Genomic DNA, 16,720 nt, shown 5'->3' with positions numbered 1-16,720 from the left:
AAGAGCTATTCCCCAGTCAGAAGTGTGGGCCCCACACGTGAGGATGCGTACCCGTAAGGGGGTGGATTGTGAAAGACCAGTGGGAGAAACATATGGGGATACGCTTATAAGGAGTGATCCTTCTGTAGAAGTCTTTTTTCTTACTACTGTGTACTTTAGTAAATGACAAAACTGTGAGGGGTATGGACCCTAAAGTGGCCAATATCTACACAAGTTTCACTATTTATTTGGTAGGTGAGTTTTGCTACTTATTTGCTAAAATGTTAAAATAGTTAGTTGCTCTAATGCAAGTGCTTTGAGGTGGGAAAAAAAATTGTTCAGATTTGAAGCCACAAGCCAGTTGTTACAAGGTTTAACTATCTTCAAATTTTCATTATATTCCCAACTTAAAAAATGGGAAAAACCTTTTATTCACGCATGTGTGGATCCACATATACCCATTTTTTCAAAATAAATTGATCTCTCCTGATTTCCTGTCAATATTAAGGAAACTCACAAAATTAACAAAACTTAATTTAATTTCAATAGTGCTAGATTCATCATAATCAACTTTAGTTTCTAAAATGAGTTTCAGTTAATTTAAAATATCATGTTTTCTAATATGAAAACTGGAAACAGTATCTATTCCAAAACTCAATTGGTGCTTTGGCCTAATGATGAAAAACAACCATCATGAAACGGATATTATGGTTGAAAAAGATTTTTTTTTTTTTTTTTCAAATCTCTCTCTCTGGGGAGTACCTTAGTTGACAAATAGCCTCTGAAAAAAGCTAAATCTGTTTCAACTTATGATTATCATTAGGCAAGTAGGGGCATGGTTAGGCCAGCTTGCAGCCTCCTCAATAGTCCATAGCATTTTTCTCAAGTTTTATATAAACACATCTTTTGCATCTTAACAATTTTTTGGGGTCTTTGTGATGGTCTTGACCTAGCAAAGAATCTAAAATATCATAAAACTTTACATTGGGCTTGAAGCAAACGCTATGGTTACAAATTTACNAAAAAGATTTTTTTTTTTTTTTTTCAAATCTCTCTCTCTGGGGAGTACCTTAGTTGACAAATAGCCTCTGAAAAAAGCTAAATCTGTTTCAACTTATGATTATCATTAGGCAAGTAGGGGCATGGTTAGGCCAGCTTGCAGCCTCCTCAATAGTCCATAGCATTTTTCTCAAGTTTTATATAAACACATCTTTTGCATCTTAACAATTTTTTGGGGTCTTTGTGATGGTCTTGACCTAGCAAAGAATCTAAAATATCATAAAACTTTACATTGGGCTTGATGCAAACGCTATGGTTACAAATTTACAATCCTTACATTACAAGATGCTTTATCTGATTCATCTCAACCCTCGTAATACTTTAATTTTTTATTGCAAGTCCCCTCTCTAGCTTTTTGAGGTAACCCACACTCATCACATCTTCCGCAAAATAAATTAATGCGCGGACTTTTTGGCAAATGAAAGATCTTTTAGTAGTGATAGTTTGGATTATAGGTCATGCTAACGAGTTTTGATATCACTTTTATGCGGAAAAAAAAAAAAAAAAACTGTCAAAATATTGATTATTTTTTTCATTTCTCATAAAAACTTTCTTTAAATGGATTATTAATCAGTACCTTAAAGGCACTCGTTAGTATTTCTCTTTGTTTATTTGCTCTACCCTTCCTCTATTTTGAATCCTCTAGTTTCAAATGCTTGTGGTATTTGTAGCCTTTGGATTGTTTAATTAAATTCCTCTTACCCAAATTTTTTTCTGGAGATTTATTTATTTGTTGTTCTTTCGCATTCCTTGATCTTGCAATAGTATGTCTTCCCCTTGAGCTGCCTCCATTAAATTCTAAGAGAGGTACCACGAGAGTTAGCTTTAACTTTTTGATTCATCATCCTCCACCTATTTCCTCTTACTCATCTCTTCAATATTATGATGAAGAAGCTCCCAGAGTCCCAAGGAACTTGTGCTAAAGCCAAACCACAAAACATAGGAGAAATGTCATTCAGATCAAGCTCATTTTGATACCGTTGGAAAGCCTCGTTTTGTCTATATGCTTAATTCTACCATAAGCAAAACAGAGCAAATTTAAGCCTTACTGAATTCATGTTGTGACAATTTCCCTACCAAAATGGTCTGAAATCTGTACAAGTGGTTTGTCTAAAGTTGGCTTGAATGCTGAGTGTATGTAGCAAAGTGTCGTCTAGCACCATATCAAATGTGAATATTTAAGACATTGTCTTAAAAATGAATATTTTTTGTTTATTAATAATTGATACTATAATTATATTAACCACAAATGTTTTAAAATTTGACATTTCCTGTTTCATGAAATGATTGTCAATCCTCATTTCAAAATTTTCATGCTTTATGATATGATTAACACCCCCCCCCCCCCCCCCCAAATGTTGTAATAATCTATAATTCCATTTTCTAGTAAATTAAGAAATAAAATTGTATTATGAATTTTTTTTTTTTCAGTTTTTAGAATTCAATAATTAGGCAAGCAAGGAAAGATTTAAATCTTAAATTTTTTCGTTAGATTCCAAAAAATAATAGTTAAGTTACAAAATTCTTAAAATGTTACACACTTTTTAAAAAAATTGTTATGAACTTTTAACAAAATTATCAATGTTAAGTAAAAAGAATGTTAATTTTTCACAAATCATAATTGTAGGGTCTATTTTTGTGGCCTAAGCCCAAAATGTTTGGATTATGAGCCCAATGAACCCAGAACAATGGATTTGTAGAGAATGAGTGAAAGAGTTAGGTTGATTGTGGACTAAACAATAGTTAACTATGGTGTTCAAGAAAGAACTGATATAAAAAACACACTTCAAAACTTTTCAATTTAATGTCCGAAGAGGAATATTATTGAATGAAAAATCAATACAACTCTCCAAAAAGTCCTCACTTCTCCTCCAGAGGCTTTTCTTTTATATAGCATCCTTCCTTACCATCTTCAGCGTCCACTTGTTCTTCATTTAAGTGTCCACTTGAGTACGTGTCACGTCAGATCTCTTCCTTAGCTTTCTGTGAGTGGTAGTAGCTGGATTGACACTGTTCAAGGGTCTTCTCCACATTAATGCGGCCAGAAAAGCAGATGCAGTGCATTTAATGTGGTGGTGTCAGCTTTTCCTTTTAGATATTTCTCCATTCTTCTTATCTCCAGGCATGTCCAAAACTTATCCAGATCGCTGAAGTCATTAGTAAGATCATTCGAACCCCCCAGATATTTACCTGACCAAGAATCTTTACATCCAAGGAGAATGATCTCTTCGGAACACTGGTGCTCTCTTCGGACTGATCCTCTTCACTTGCAGGTATCTTTCTTTCATGCAAATTCATTCTCAACAATTTTCCCTTTTCGGACACACAGTAACCTTCAAATAGGGCCTTGGGCACAATACATAAGTTTGAGTTTCCACCCCCCACAATAATCAAGAATATAAGATCCTCTCTATGGTCCATCATATATATTTAATTGGAATCCTAAAAAAGGTTCCAAAATAATTTCAAATTTTTAATGAATTAATGTTATAGAAAAATTAAGTGAATTTTAATTTTAAGTTTTTTAATTTCTTTTTTGAGGAAATTAAGTTTTTTACTTAATTAATGGATACGTCCAAGTATAATTCCCCATTTTATTTCTTTATATTTTTAAAGTTATAATTTTATTATTATTATTTTAAAGAAGGTGATGAATAATTTATCCTTTTTTATTAAAAAAATGCTAAAAAAAACTTAATTAAAAAAAAAACCAAAGTCACGTGATCTCACGTGACTACTTTTACCAGATCAGTCGTCCACACTAGCAAACCCTTTAAACCCTAAACCAGTGCCCCTATAAATACTGAAAAACTAGGTTTTGCTCATTTCCATTGTTGTCCCAGAGAGAGAGCGACAGATATCTAAGCGCAGCCGCTCCCTCTAGGGTTTAGCTTCACTCTTCCTCTCGGACCAAATCGTAAATCTCTCTCTAACTCTCACTTTCTCCGATTTTCATAATTTTTTTTTTGCTCTGTTTGTAATACCTTCACGTTTGTGCACAGGTAGCCATGGCCGAAGTGATGGCGGCTCCTCCTCCGACTGAACCGGCGGCTGCCGTCGTTCTGGAACCCCTACAGCCTCACAACGATGTCAAGCTCTTCAACCGCTGGAGCTTCGAAGATATATCGGTATATAAACCCTTCTTTCCAAGTCTTATTATTTTGCTTTTTTATTCACTCAAATCACATTGCTTGTTTTGCTTTTCCTGTGATTTCTTTGTTTGGTTCCTCAACTTGTTACTCAATGAAATCTAGAAAAGTGAGAAATGTGTTCTCTTTTTGGAAAATAGGATTTTTAATAAGAAATTTTTATTACTGGAATCAGTACTAGACCCCATTTAATTTAGTTTATGTTACGTGACATTTGGTTCAGATTTACTGATTAGCATTTTCCTGATTGGTATAGTCGTGAAAGAAATATTGTTGGAGCAGTGATTTCGTAATGTGGTTGTATTTGAATCTATTGATTTGCGAAATATCTGTGTAAGACCAAGTGGTTATTTGTGAATTTATTATTAGTTTTTGATTGATCGGTTAATTATGAAGTTCAATTTTTTGTAATGTGTAAGTTACATTTGCTTGTGTAAACTTGGCATGTCTACTACAAATTCATTATAGTGTTTTTATTTAGGTCGAATATCATTAGGGCTTTGCTAGTTATGGATTTTCACTAGGTTTTGCCTTTAAATTGCTGTGAATTCCTGTATAGTTTTGCTTTAAGCTAGGTTTTGATTGAAAGAGGGTTTCATTTATGCATTTCATTTTTCTTTGTTGCGCACTTGCGCTAATTAATCATCTGCTTTTATCTTTTAAGCATTGATTTCTTGTGGCTGGTCTGCATTCTTAGGTGTTGTATTGTATCTGTTAATGACAAAGGTGGTTGGTTATGTTGTTTTACTTATTTACTTCCTGTGATGGCAACTTGGGTCACCCCATTTTTACCTACTGCATCTCTTGTATACTCTTGTTTTGAGACTATATTTTAATTGCTGTTGTGGGTGTGTCTGACCAACATTTTGGTTTTGATTTGTCATCTTTTTTCTGCCATACAGATGTCAGACATTTCACTAGCTGATTACATCGGAGTTGTACCTGCCAAGCACGCTACCTATGTTCCTCACACTGCTGGAAGATACTCAGCAAAGCGTTTCAGGAAAGCTCAGTGTCCAATAGTGGAGAGGCTTACTAATTCTCTGATGATGCACGGGAGAAACAATGGAAAGAAACTTATGGCTGTCAGGATTATTAAACATGCGATGGAAATCATTCACTTGCTAACTGATCAGAATCCCATCCAAGTTATTGTTGATGCTGTGATCAACAGGTATGGTAATGATGGAGTATTATATATATATATATTTTTTTCCTGTTAGGAGTAATATTTTGTGGGTCAACTAGTTTGCCCAAAAGTGCTTACTTTGCAAAATACTAATTGAGAATATGAACGGTACTTTCAGTCTAATATAAAACATGAATGGACGGCATGCTTGTGCAATTTAGACAATTGCAGACTTGCTGTTGATATGTTAACATATTCTTTTGAATATTTTTTCCATGGCAGTGGTCCCCGTGAAGATGCCACCCGTATTGGCTCTGCTGGAGTTGTTAGGCGTCAGGCTGTTGATATTTCCCCACTGCGTCGTGTGAATCAGGCAATCTATCTCCTTACTACCGGTGCACGCGAATCTGCATTCAGAAACATTAAGACAATTGCTGAATGCTTGGCCGATGAACTTATTAATGCTGCAAAGGGTTCCTCAAACAGGTAAATGAGGACCTAGTTATTCCCCTTTTTTCCTATTTGTGATATATTTTCTTTTTGGTCTTATTTAATATAAGCTATATTAGTACATTCCTCTCTTTTCATTTCTCTTTGCAATATTCAATTTTGTGACTTTTTATTTTCCTGACTGTAACTTACTGAATCTGTCCTTTGCATGTTCAGCTATGCCATAAAGAAGAAGGATGAGATTGAGAGGGTTGCCAAGGCTAATCGTTGAGGGACTGGAATAGAAATCTCAATGACTCGGGAAAGAGTTTTGTTCGTTTCTTTTTGTACTATTGAACATGGTAGTTGGAGAGGTTTTTTTGGTTGGTGAGATTTACTTAAATTTAGTTCGAGGTTAATACCTATATTCATGAATATTGAGGATGCATTCAAGACAGTATTTGATTTCAAAAGCTTTATGCTTCATAGGCTCATTATGGATGTTTTTCAACTTAACGATTTTGGTGCATTTGGTTTCACAGCACATTATCTGTTTTTGTATGTGTGCTTGTGTTATGTTTTCCGTCATTGTTTTTAGACTCATTTTGGGTGGACGGTAATCTAGATTTATTGTCCCTACATAACCAAATAATAAGATTTATTCCGAGATTTCGACATTCTCATTCAAATCTTAATGGGGAATGGTAAGAATTCTACATTGTACTTGACCCCAACTTGCCCGTCCTGACTGGGTTGGACACTGTTTCAGAGAGTAACAGGTTGGGGACTTGGGTTTTCTAGTACTAAGGGCATTTACATCAGCTCATGTAAAATTTGTGTCTATTTTACACATAAAAACTTACTTTTTTTATTTTACACATTCACTTTTACAATACACTTACATCAGTTCATTTATTCTATCACCACTTTTATTTAAATAATCAATTTTTTCAATTGTTTTATTATTTCTCAACAAACCCTTTTATACGCTCTTTATCTCTCTCTCTCTCTTTATCACTTTCCATTTTTTTTTATTCTATTTCTCTCGGTCTCCCTCTCAGTCTATCTCTCTATACCCATTTCTCTCCATCTCGGTCTCCCTATCAGTCTATCTCTCTATACCCATCTCTCTCACTCTCGGTCTAATTTACACTAGCTTCGATCACAAGCTCTGTTCCACGACTGCACCGATCCACAGCTCCGATCTCCCTAACTCCGATCCACAAGCTCCGATCTCTCCCTCTCGGTCTAATCTACAAGCTCCGATCAAGCTCTTATCTCTCCCTCTCGGTCTAATCCATAAGCTCCGATCTCTCCCTTTCGGTCTAATCCACAAGCTCCGATTAAGCAAGACCCACAAGCTCTGGCGATCTAGATCCTTTCTTCACCGGCCGATCCACGCTCCACGCTTCACCGGCCGACCCACGAGCTCCGGCGACCTAGATCGTTCCGATAAGCACCGATATCTCTGTACGTTTGGGTTTGTTTGTGTGTGGGTGTGTTTGTGTGTGGGTTTGTTTGGGTTCATTTTCCGTTGATTCTGGCGCGCTGGATGTTGGGGAAGAGAGGTAGGAGATGAGAGTCAGTTAGGGAGGAGGGAGAAAAAATTATTAAAAAATTAAATACACGAGCTACAGTGCCCGTGTAAATTTACATAGGTACTGTAGCTCGTTGATAAATTTTCACAAGTTTACATGATTTTGAAAGAACTGATGTGGAGTGTTTTTTGGTTCAAAATGTGTAAAAGTGATCAAAATGTGTATTTTACACATATATACCAGAGCTGATGCGAATGCTCTAAGAAAGTATTGAGTAAGGAAGACTTATCTGCAGTCTTTAGTTAGTTACTCTTTTTCTTTCCCTATCTTATTCAACAACTTATTTTGTACAAAAATAGGTGGTAATATAATAGGTTGTTCATCCTTTTTACTATCTGTTGTAGGCAATCATTGGTGCATTTCCTTAGTAGGACTGCCCCTCTAGTAGCTGCACATTTCGTGCAATAAATAGAAGTAGTTCTTCGGGGGCCATACACGGGGCTTATAGTTTAATTGGTTGAAACGTATCTCAATCTAGCGATGACACCTGGAACCACACTGCTGCCATAGCGGCTAGTAGCGACTTACCAATCCATTTGATATGAATAGTCTTCGGCTGTAGCTTGTTGTTATGCTTCAACAGATGAATCCTAGACCTGTGAGGCTTTATGCAGTCCATTTATTCCTGACGAGTCTCATTATGTCTATTCACTTTCGGTCTTACTTTTCATTTGAAAGGAGATCCATTTCTTTATATCTAGGAAAGTGGAAATAAAAGCTAGGTTCTCAGCAGTTACACCTGGGAACACGATTCCCCTGCTACATTGAGCATTTACGAGCGCAAGATCCCATCAAAATGGGTTACAAGCGTATCCATGTTGGCCCCGAGAGAGTGTGTATATAAGATCTTTATGCTCTTGTAGACTGTTGGAGAAATTATTTTAATAACCATATTATTGATGTTGTCCAGAATCTATGGAAAGATTATCATTTCATAGGAAGTACAAATAGAATCTCTGTTTTTTGTCCCAAACCCTATGCGAATGCCATTGCTCATTTGCGAATAGTTGATCATTGTAATCCAAGAAGTCTTCTCATCTCAAGGAGAACTCCGGTGTTTGAGCCACTTTTATTTACCATGAGCATGAATGCAATGATGATCCTCTATAGGATCCCTATGATGGTTATCCATCTGATGCTCCTTTCATTGATAAATAAGTAGCCTCTTTAGGTTTCTGCTATTGCTATAGCACTATTGTTTTGAGATTCTCGTAAGTCTAATGATTCTCACTGATAAAGTTATTTCCCTATGCTATTCCTGCCATCAGAAACTGTTTGGTCAAGATACTCCTGATCTAGCAGTTGACTGATGATTAATTCCCCTATTTGTTTGGCCTTCACAATGACAAAAAATGTTACAATATTTAAAAAATGCTATGATGATTACCCATGCTCTACTGTGAAGTCCTTTGGGAAAAAGAGATTCCTCAAGCTTATGATGATGTTCTTTGAAAAATGAGTTTCCTCAGGCTTTTGATCTTCTCAAGCTCTGTTCACTTTTTACTGTTCATGACATTGTTCACTCTGAATTTTTGCCTATTTAAGGGGGGGTTGTCTCTTAAGTTTAGGATGGAATTCTTTCCTCCAGAACTTTTTTCTTTTAGAAGCCTTTCTTGTGAGAGAGTTCCTCCTACTAGTACTATTTCCCTACAATCCTTGTAACTAAGAACTAGTTCAAATTTGTAACTGTTAACCTGTTCTATTAAGATCTTGTAACTACTACTACTGCTGTAAGTGTTTTATTCTACTTTCAATAACAAGTATTTTCAGCTTTCAATTTAATATACTACTTGTTGCTACCGCCATCTTGGACGGATCTAATTGTTACTCCCTCCGTCCCATTTTTTTTGTCCTCTATTCCATTTTGAGATGTCCCAAAATATTGTCCTGTTTCTAAAAATAAAAGTCATTAATTTACTAATGTTCCTATTATACCCCTATTAATTTACTAATTCAATTTTTTAATAAATTTTTTTAAGGATAATTTTGGAAACTTATACATTTTTAAAAGGTAGACAAGACATTAATTGATATTCCCTTAAAAAATTTGACTTTTCAAACAGGACAAAAAAATTGGGACAGAGGGAGTAATTGCTTTGATATATATATACTGCTTGGTTGGTTCTACCGCCTTATTATTGTTTTAAATTATTTTGATTATATTTGCAATACTGCCTTCTTGGCTGGTTCTACTTTATTTATTTTCAATATATTATACAGTGCTTCCATCTCTTCAGCTGTGCGTCCCTTCTTCCATTATTTGTTTGGCCTGCACATTGGCAAAAAATGCTACAATATTCAAAAAATGCTACGATGATTACCCATGCTCTACTGTGAAGTCCTTTGGGAAAAAGAAATTCCTCAAGCTTTCCTCAGGCTTTTGGTCTTCTCAAGCTCTCTTTTGACAAGACTTGACACTTTAGATTGAAAAAAATGACAAGACTTTGCTGCTGATTATTTGAGTCAAAAAATGAAAAAACACTGTTCATTTTTTTATTGTTCACAGATTACTACTTATAGATTACTGTTCACTAATTACTATTCACTTACTACTGTTCACTTTTTACTATTCATGACATTATTCACTCCGAATTTTTGCCTATTTAAGGGGAGTTGTCCCTTAAGTTTAAGATAGAATTCTTTCCTCCACAACTTCTTTCTTTTAGAAGCCTTTCTTGTGAGAGTTTTCCTACTACCACTATTTCCCTATAATCCTTGTAACTAAGAACTAGTTCAAACTTTGTAATTGTTAACCTATTCTGTTGACATCTTGTAACTACTACTACTATTGTAAGTGTTTTATTATATTTTCAATAACAAGTATTTTTAGCTTTCAGTTTAATATACTACTTGTTGCGGTATGTTGCTACCGCAATCTTGGACAGTTCTAATTTTTAATTGTTTTGATATATATACTGCTTGGCTGGTTCTACAACCTTATTGTTGTTTTAAATTATTTTGATTATATTTGCAATACCGCCTTCTTGGCTGGTTCTACTTTGTTTATTTTCAATATAATATACTGTGCTTCCATCTCTTCAGCTGTGCGTCCCTTCTCCCATAATGTTACCAGAGATTTCCCTTCCCCAAATGCCTCTCCAGCACTAAGAATTACTACCCCAGTGCAAAAGGCTGAACTGGCTGATGCACATGCTTCCTCATTTGCTAAAATTGTTAAACCTCCTGCTAAATCTAGAAAGAAGGGTTCTTTTTTGGATGAGATTTGCAAGAACCCGGATGCTCTATATGCTCTCATTAAGATGATATCAAAAGAAAAAGAGATGGCTCTCATTGAAATACTTTCAGATCCAGCAAAGGAATGTCTTCCTTCATTGATCCTTAAAGGTTGATTATTTTGAAAGCTTATCAAGATATTGTTGAATATGTGTGAGATCTAGCTCATCAAAAACATGTTTAACAAGAGGGGATTCTTGTTCCAACAACCATTCAGTGGGAAATTTAACATCTTGCCATTAAATCATTTTTGGAACTTGAACTTTAGCATCAAGGGTTGAACATGTGATTAACATTGTTTTTCCATAAGGTTCTCTATTGATCTTAGCACCAGGATTCAATTGAGTACCTAACAGTCTGTAATAAATGCGATAAATCAAAGCAAAAGGTTTACTACCTTTTTCCATGTGATAACCAGATGAAGCAATATTTAAAGTTAAAGCCTTAACAATATTAGGAACATCCAAAGCAATAGTAATATTAGGATAACAGTTGAAATAAATAGGACCATCATACAAAGAAGCAGTAATTATACTAAGAATGCTATCTTTAAAGTTCTTAAATCTAGCATCTCTTAAACATATGAGAACAGAAGCATTTATTTCTTTTCTAGTAAATGGTTTAACAGCAACTTGAACCATAACAATATGCAAATAACTGAGTTTTTTAGCAAGGAAATCATTAATATTTCTCTTAGAAAACAAACAACATTTTTCATGAGTTTTTGAAATAGAAAATATTTGTTCAATAGTCCTAACTTTGTAAATGGGATGAAAAGTAGTTTCAACAAAACTAGTCATATAAATAGTTTTAGTATCAACTTTGGGAATATTCCATTTCTGGAAATCAGGGAGCTTATGTTCTTCAATAGTGTGATCTTCTTCATTTACCATATCAGGAGAACAACCAGTCTTGGAGCTGACAGAGGAGTTGGATCTCCACAACCTATCCATGCTATCCTAGGTTTAACACTCAATTATTATGTTTTTCTTAACACCGTTGCATTTCATAACACATACCCTAAACAACCCTATACCTCTCATGCCCTATACGCCCTCTCTTAGCTCAAACGAGCCTTACAGTTCGGTTCTAGGAATTCACTTTACGTCTAGGGTGGCGCCAACGACAGTAAGAAGGGAACACAACAACAGAGTATCAAAGTTTCGGGTAAGCACAGATAAGTAATAAAGACACAACAACACTATCACCGGCCAGAAAAGAGATGGCTCTGATACCAACAATGGGGGAAAGGACGCACAGCTGAAGAGATGGAAGCACAGTATAATAGCCATGTCATCAATCAATTGTTAAAATTCAAATTTTTGTAGTTTAAAATAATGCATAAAAGATGAGTTTATAGATTAAATGGTAAATAGCATCTGATTGATATGAAAATTGGCATGCATGTTAAAAATATATAGAACATGTAATTTAATAGTTGGATTTTCAAAATATTAATTCAATAACAAGTTATTGAATGGTGTAACATTATTTAGAGTTACACCAAGTGTAACTTGAACCCAACCCTATATATGTATATATAGGGAAATGTTAACGAATGCTCTTACGGCATTGGTTAACAATTCATTTAAAGAAACTTTTTATAGGAAAAGAAAAAAAAAAAAAAACAATTAATGTTTTGACAACTTTTTTCATTTTCCAAAAAAAGTGGTGTCAAAAATTTCTTAAAATGGATTGTTAATCATTGTTACATGGTATGGTGTGTATATATATATACACACACATACAAGGTAGGGTACGTGGTGGAGTATCTATGTGCTAAGTAGAGAAATGAATTAATAGAAACTAAGAATTACAAAGTCAAAAGTAAGAAATGCCCAAGCATAAGCAATAAGCTGTAACAAAATACATGGTGGAGATTGGAGAAGGATACAAAACAAGGCTATCATTAGAGAAGTTTCCTTCCTACTCCAATATGTCCACACATTGATTCCCTTCATCGTAGGTATGGTGGAGACAGGGGCGTGGCCAAGTTTTTTAACTTGGGGGGGTCGAATTATGTATTTGCATATTAGTCATTACTTGTGTGTACTAAAGAATTAGCAAAATAATGATAGTAATCAGTTTAAACAATACAATAGACTTCTATCAAATTTATTAAAAAAAAAAAAAGAAAGAAAGAAAAAGAGGCTACACTGTAGACTTTCACATTTGAACACACATAAACACTGCACTCTTGTTTTCTTAGAAAAAATAAAAGGAAACAACACCTTGACAGCTTGGTAATTTTTTAAGTAGTAAATGTGAGTTTTGTTGGGTGAGTCCGCTTGAGAAGCTAAAATATTGTAATTATAAAACTGGTCATATTACAAAGGTAATGAGTTACAAAGAAACACGGTATGATGCATATGAGTGACTCACAATAAAAGAAAACATATGAGAATTGCCTTGGTCCTTTGATTGATCGATCATACAACAACAATCATATTCCAAAGTAAAAACCATTAAAGCTAACATTGGGCTAGGTATGTAAATTTTTTTGGAGGGGCCAATTTGTATTTTTGCAGGGCCAATTTGTTTTTATATGGTACTATATGGGGGTTTCAAAAGCTTTTTGGGGGGAGGGGGCCTTGGTCCCCCCAAGCTTATGTGTGCCTCTGCCCCTGGGTGGAGATGAGCACAGGTTTTAGGGCATTGCAAGGGTGAGATGAAATCTAACATGGTATAGTGTGAAGAGAGAATGTCAATCATAACTTTTGCATCTATCTCAATGAGGAGCTTTTTAATGTTAAGATTTTTTTTTTTTGCAAGAGTGAAGAGTAAGGCCATCGTGAAGATCTCGTAACGCAATTGTCATAGAATGGGTCATATCGATGCTTCTAGTGAAGTTTCCTATCCAGTTGTGTCTACAGTCACTAATGAGGCTAGTGGCCTTATCTCTTCCAAGGTTTCCCCTAACAAAACCATCAATGTTGAGCTTGAAAAAGTTTGCTAGGGGGCTTTCCAACCAATGAGGTAATGTGTAAGACGAGGTTTTTTAGCTTTAAGAAGCCAATGAGAAGAAGTCAATGACTAGGGACTTGATTTTTTGAATGATTATATGTGGGTTTCAAAGAGAAGGCTTTCCATGACACTTTTGTCATGGGCAGATCAAATGAAGTTTTTTGGTTGACTAGACTTGATCTTAACCATTTTAGCCTATATGGATGGTTATTGCCAAAATTGAGAAAAAAAATATTACTCACATCTCTATTATATTTTAAATCTAAAATAAATAAATAAATATCACAATTGAGGCTCATTGTAATTTGCTTAATCTACATGAGACATTTATGATTTGAGACATAATGCACATTTTGTATAATATCTTTACAACTTAAATCTAACACAGATCTAGAATGAAATTATGGTTGATATCAAATTTTAGAGAGTGAAACATTACCTCTTTTAGTTAAATAATCAAGCTAGGTGAGAGTTCAAGTGATGAATTTCACAAATTGATTGCACCCTTGCTTGAGGGCGAGATATTTACATTGTTCAAAACAATTGAAAGAGGGGGACGGGAACTGAAGGAAATGATTTAGTTTCTTCTGCTTGGTTGATATGAAAGGAAGGAAAAAGACCAAAACCAAAGGAATCATTTCTACCTAGACTCATTGTTTATGATTCATCTAATATTGGCAAAAACAAAGAGAAAAGTTAGATATATATATATATATATAAGGAAAAAAAAAAAGCAATTTTCAGTTTTTACTTTCAATGGCTTTGAAAATCACATATTTTCCCATAGGTTTTTATCCTATTTTCTCAAACTTCATCCAAAAAAAAAAAAAAAATATATATATATATATATTTATATTTAGGCCCAAGAGAAGGTGTTTTAGGCCTAATCGGTACTCTTTTACTCTTTATGTGCGCTTCCCAAGAAGACTAAAGCTTAGTAGTGCTGAGCTTACTCCTTTTTGATGATTCCTTTCCTTTCTCTCGTGTATCTCCCCTCCCCCAAAATTGCCAACCCCCTTCCCTCACACCGTTGGCTTTTATTTATAGATTTCCCTTAGTTGGGTTGTCATGATGAAGGTGTAGCTTTTTATGTTGGTGGGTCCCTTTGGGATATATTCCTGATCAAATGGGACCCATTTCTCGTAATTGAGGCGATTCTCTTGAAACTTGCACCCATTGTCAAACTGTGCTCGGCAGGCGATTTCCCCCAAGGCCTCAATCTGGTACTAGACCCTGACCAGGCATTGGTACCTCGAATTGATATGGGCACCGGCCTGGCACTGGGCCCTATACTCTTAAGCATATGGAGGTTAATGGATTGAGCCTATTCCTAATGCCCGTACAATATATATACATATTATATATATATATATATATTAAGAGGATTCAAATTTAATTATGGTTTAAAAAAATGTCAAAAATACCCCTAATCTAATTAGATCATCCTTATTTTTTAAAAATAAAAAATAGGGTTAAAATTGTAAATCAAAAAAATTAAAATAAAATAAAAAAAATACCAGAGAAACTTTTTTCCAAAAAATTAGCATACTCTCTATTTAAATATATCTCACGCACTGACGCACATTTAATACATTTTTTTTGCTAAAAACTAGCACACACTAAACCTAGCAGTTTACTCTATTTCAAATCCTAAATTTTAGTTTCTTAAAAATCTCTTCTTGTATAACTTCACTAACAATAGATAAATTCAAACTAAAAAATTACATTAAATTCAAAAAAAGAAAAAGAAAAAAGAGCCTTATCACACATGTGATGAGGCTAGTATATATATATATATATATATATATATATATATATATTAAGAAGATTCAGAAATTTAGTTATGATTTCAAAAAATGTCAAAAATACTCATAATATAATTAGATAATCTTTAATCTTAAAAAATTAAAAAAATAGGGTTAAAATTATAATTTAACCAAAAAAAAAAAAAAAAAAACTACCAGAGAAACTTTTTTCCTAAAAATTAGCACATTCTCTATTTAAATATATTTCACGCACATTTAACACATTTTTTTTCCTAAAAATTAGCATACACTAAACCTAGTAGTTTACTTCATTTCAAATCATAAATTTTAATTTCTTAAAAATTCATTCCTATGTAACCTCACTAACAATAGATAAATTTAAATTGAAAAATTACATTAAACTAAAAGAAAAAAAAAAAATTCATTGCATATGCAGAGCATGTGTGATAAGATTAGTATATATTATGCTTTTCTTTCTTTTGTCTAGTTTGCAAAGAAAAGAAAAGAGAAATAAAAAGATATGTGTGTCTGTGTATATATATTCATCTTTTTTCTATTCTCATTTCCTATTTTCTTTTACTATTAGCATATTTCTTTTCTCCCTTCCTATTTCTATTTCTAAACATACATGAGTGAAGTATTTTCTTTCCTCTTTCTTTATTGTGTTCTCTTCTTTTTACTATGTTACAACATACGATGTTAATATTTTGTAATTGTGTGAGCTTATGTTTAAGAGCATGTTATTCATGTCATAGGTATTCCAGTGGACGTTCCACCGTGCCTTCCATCTGTAATTTATATGGATTTGACCAATCTTTCTTAATGAAATTACAATCTTCTTTCTAAAAAAATAAAGTGATCAATAGTGTGTTGGAAAAAACATAATGAGTTCTCATAGGTATGCGTTTGGATTGCGTTCCAAGCCGTGGTGCGTTTGCGTTTTCCTTTTTCTTTTTATTCTTTTTTTTTTTTAAATTATTGAGAAGCTGCCTTTCACGTGAGAATGCGGCTGTCAATAGATCTGTGCACAATATATAGGACCCACTACTTTTTTTAACATCCAAATTTTTCAATAAAATGTGACTATTTAGTGGATTCGTGCATTGTTTATGGGACCTATAAACTTTTTTTTTAACAAAATTTTCATTAAAAATGGGTTTATAATACTATTTATACATTTAAAAATTATTTTGATACTGTATTTTTAGTTTTCAACAAAATAAACGGTATTCAAATAAACCATAAATTTAACTTTTCTTTCTTTCTTTCTTTCTTTCTTTTCTTTTCTTTTCTTTTCTTCTTCTTTTTTTTTCTTTTTTCTTTTTTCTTTTTTTTTTTTTTTTTTTTTTTTTTTTTTTTTTTTTTTTTTTTTTTTTTCTGTAGTCTATTTGTAACTCTATCTGTCCCAAAACG

General features: G+C 33.8%; 1 protein-coding gene across 1 annotated transcript; it reads left to right on the top strand.

Moving 5' to 3' along the window:
* The first annotated feature begins 3,824 nt into the window (after positions 1-3,824).
* On the top strand, positions 3,825-6,289 carry LOC111994058 (small ribosomal subunit protein uS7). Its single transcript, XM_024025918.2, has 5 exons — positions 3,825-3,955; positions 4,041-4,166; positions 5,090-5,361; positions 5,599-5,802; positions 5,983-6,289. Exons 2-5 carry the CDS (start codon positions 4,047-4,049, stop codon positions 6,035-6,037), a joined length of 651 nt encoding a protein of 216 aa, XP_023881686.1. The 5' UTR covers positions 3,825-3,955; positions 4,041-4,046; the 3' UTR covers positions 6,038-6,289.
* The last annotated feature ends 10,431 nt before the right edge of the window (positions 6,290-16,720 follow it).

The sequence above is a fragment of the Quercus suber genome, unplaced genomic scaffold (genome assembly GCF_002906115.3).
Source record: "Quercus suber isolate HL8 unplaced genomic scaffold, Cork oak 2.0 scaffold_45, whole genome shotgun sequence".
Taxonomy (NCBI): domain Eukaryota; kingdom Viridiplantae; phylum Streptophyta; class Magnoliopsida; order Fagales; family Fagaceae; genus Quercus; species Quercus suber.
Note: the sequence above shows the minus strand (reverse complement) of the source record. Positions and strands in the feature narration are given on the sequence as shown.

Bases quoted from the DNA above. Each gene is read 5' to 3' on its own strand.
- LOC111994058 (XM_024025918.2), top strand. From the start codon at position 4,047: ATGGCCGAAGTGATGGCGGCTCCTCCTCCGACTGAACCGGCGGCTGCC. The intron at 5,362-5,598 runs GTATGGTAATGA...TTTCCATGGCAG, and splicing joins GTTGATGCTGTGATCAACAG to TGGTCCCCGTGAAGATGCCA. The intron at 5,803-5,982 runs GTAAATGAGGAC...TTGCATGTTCAG, and splicing joins GCAAAGGGTTCCTCAAACAG to CTATGCCATAAAGAAGAAGG.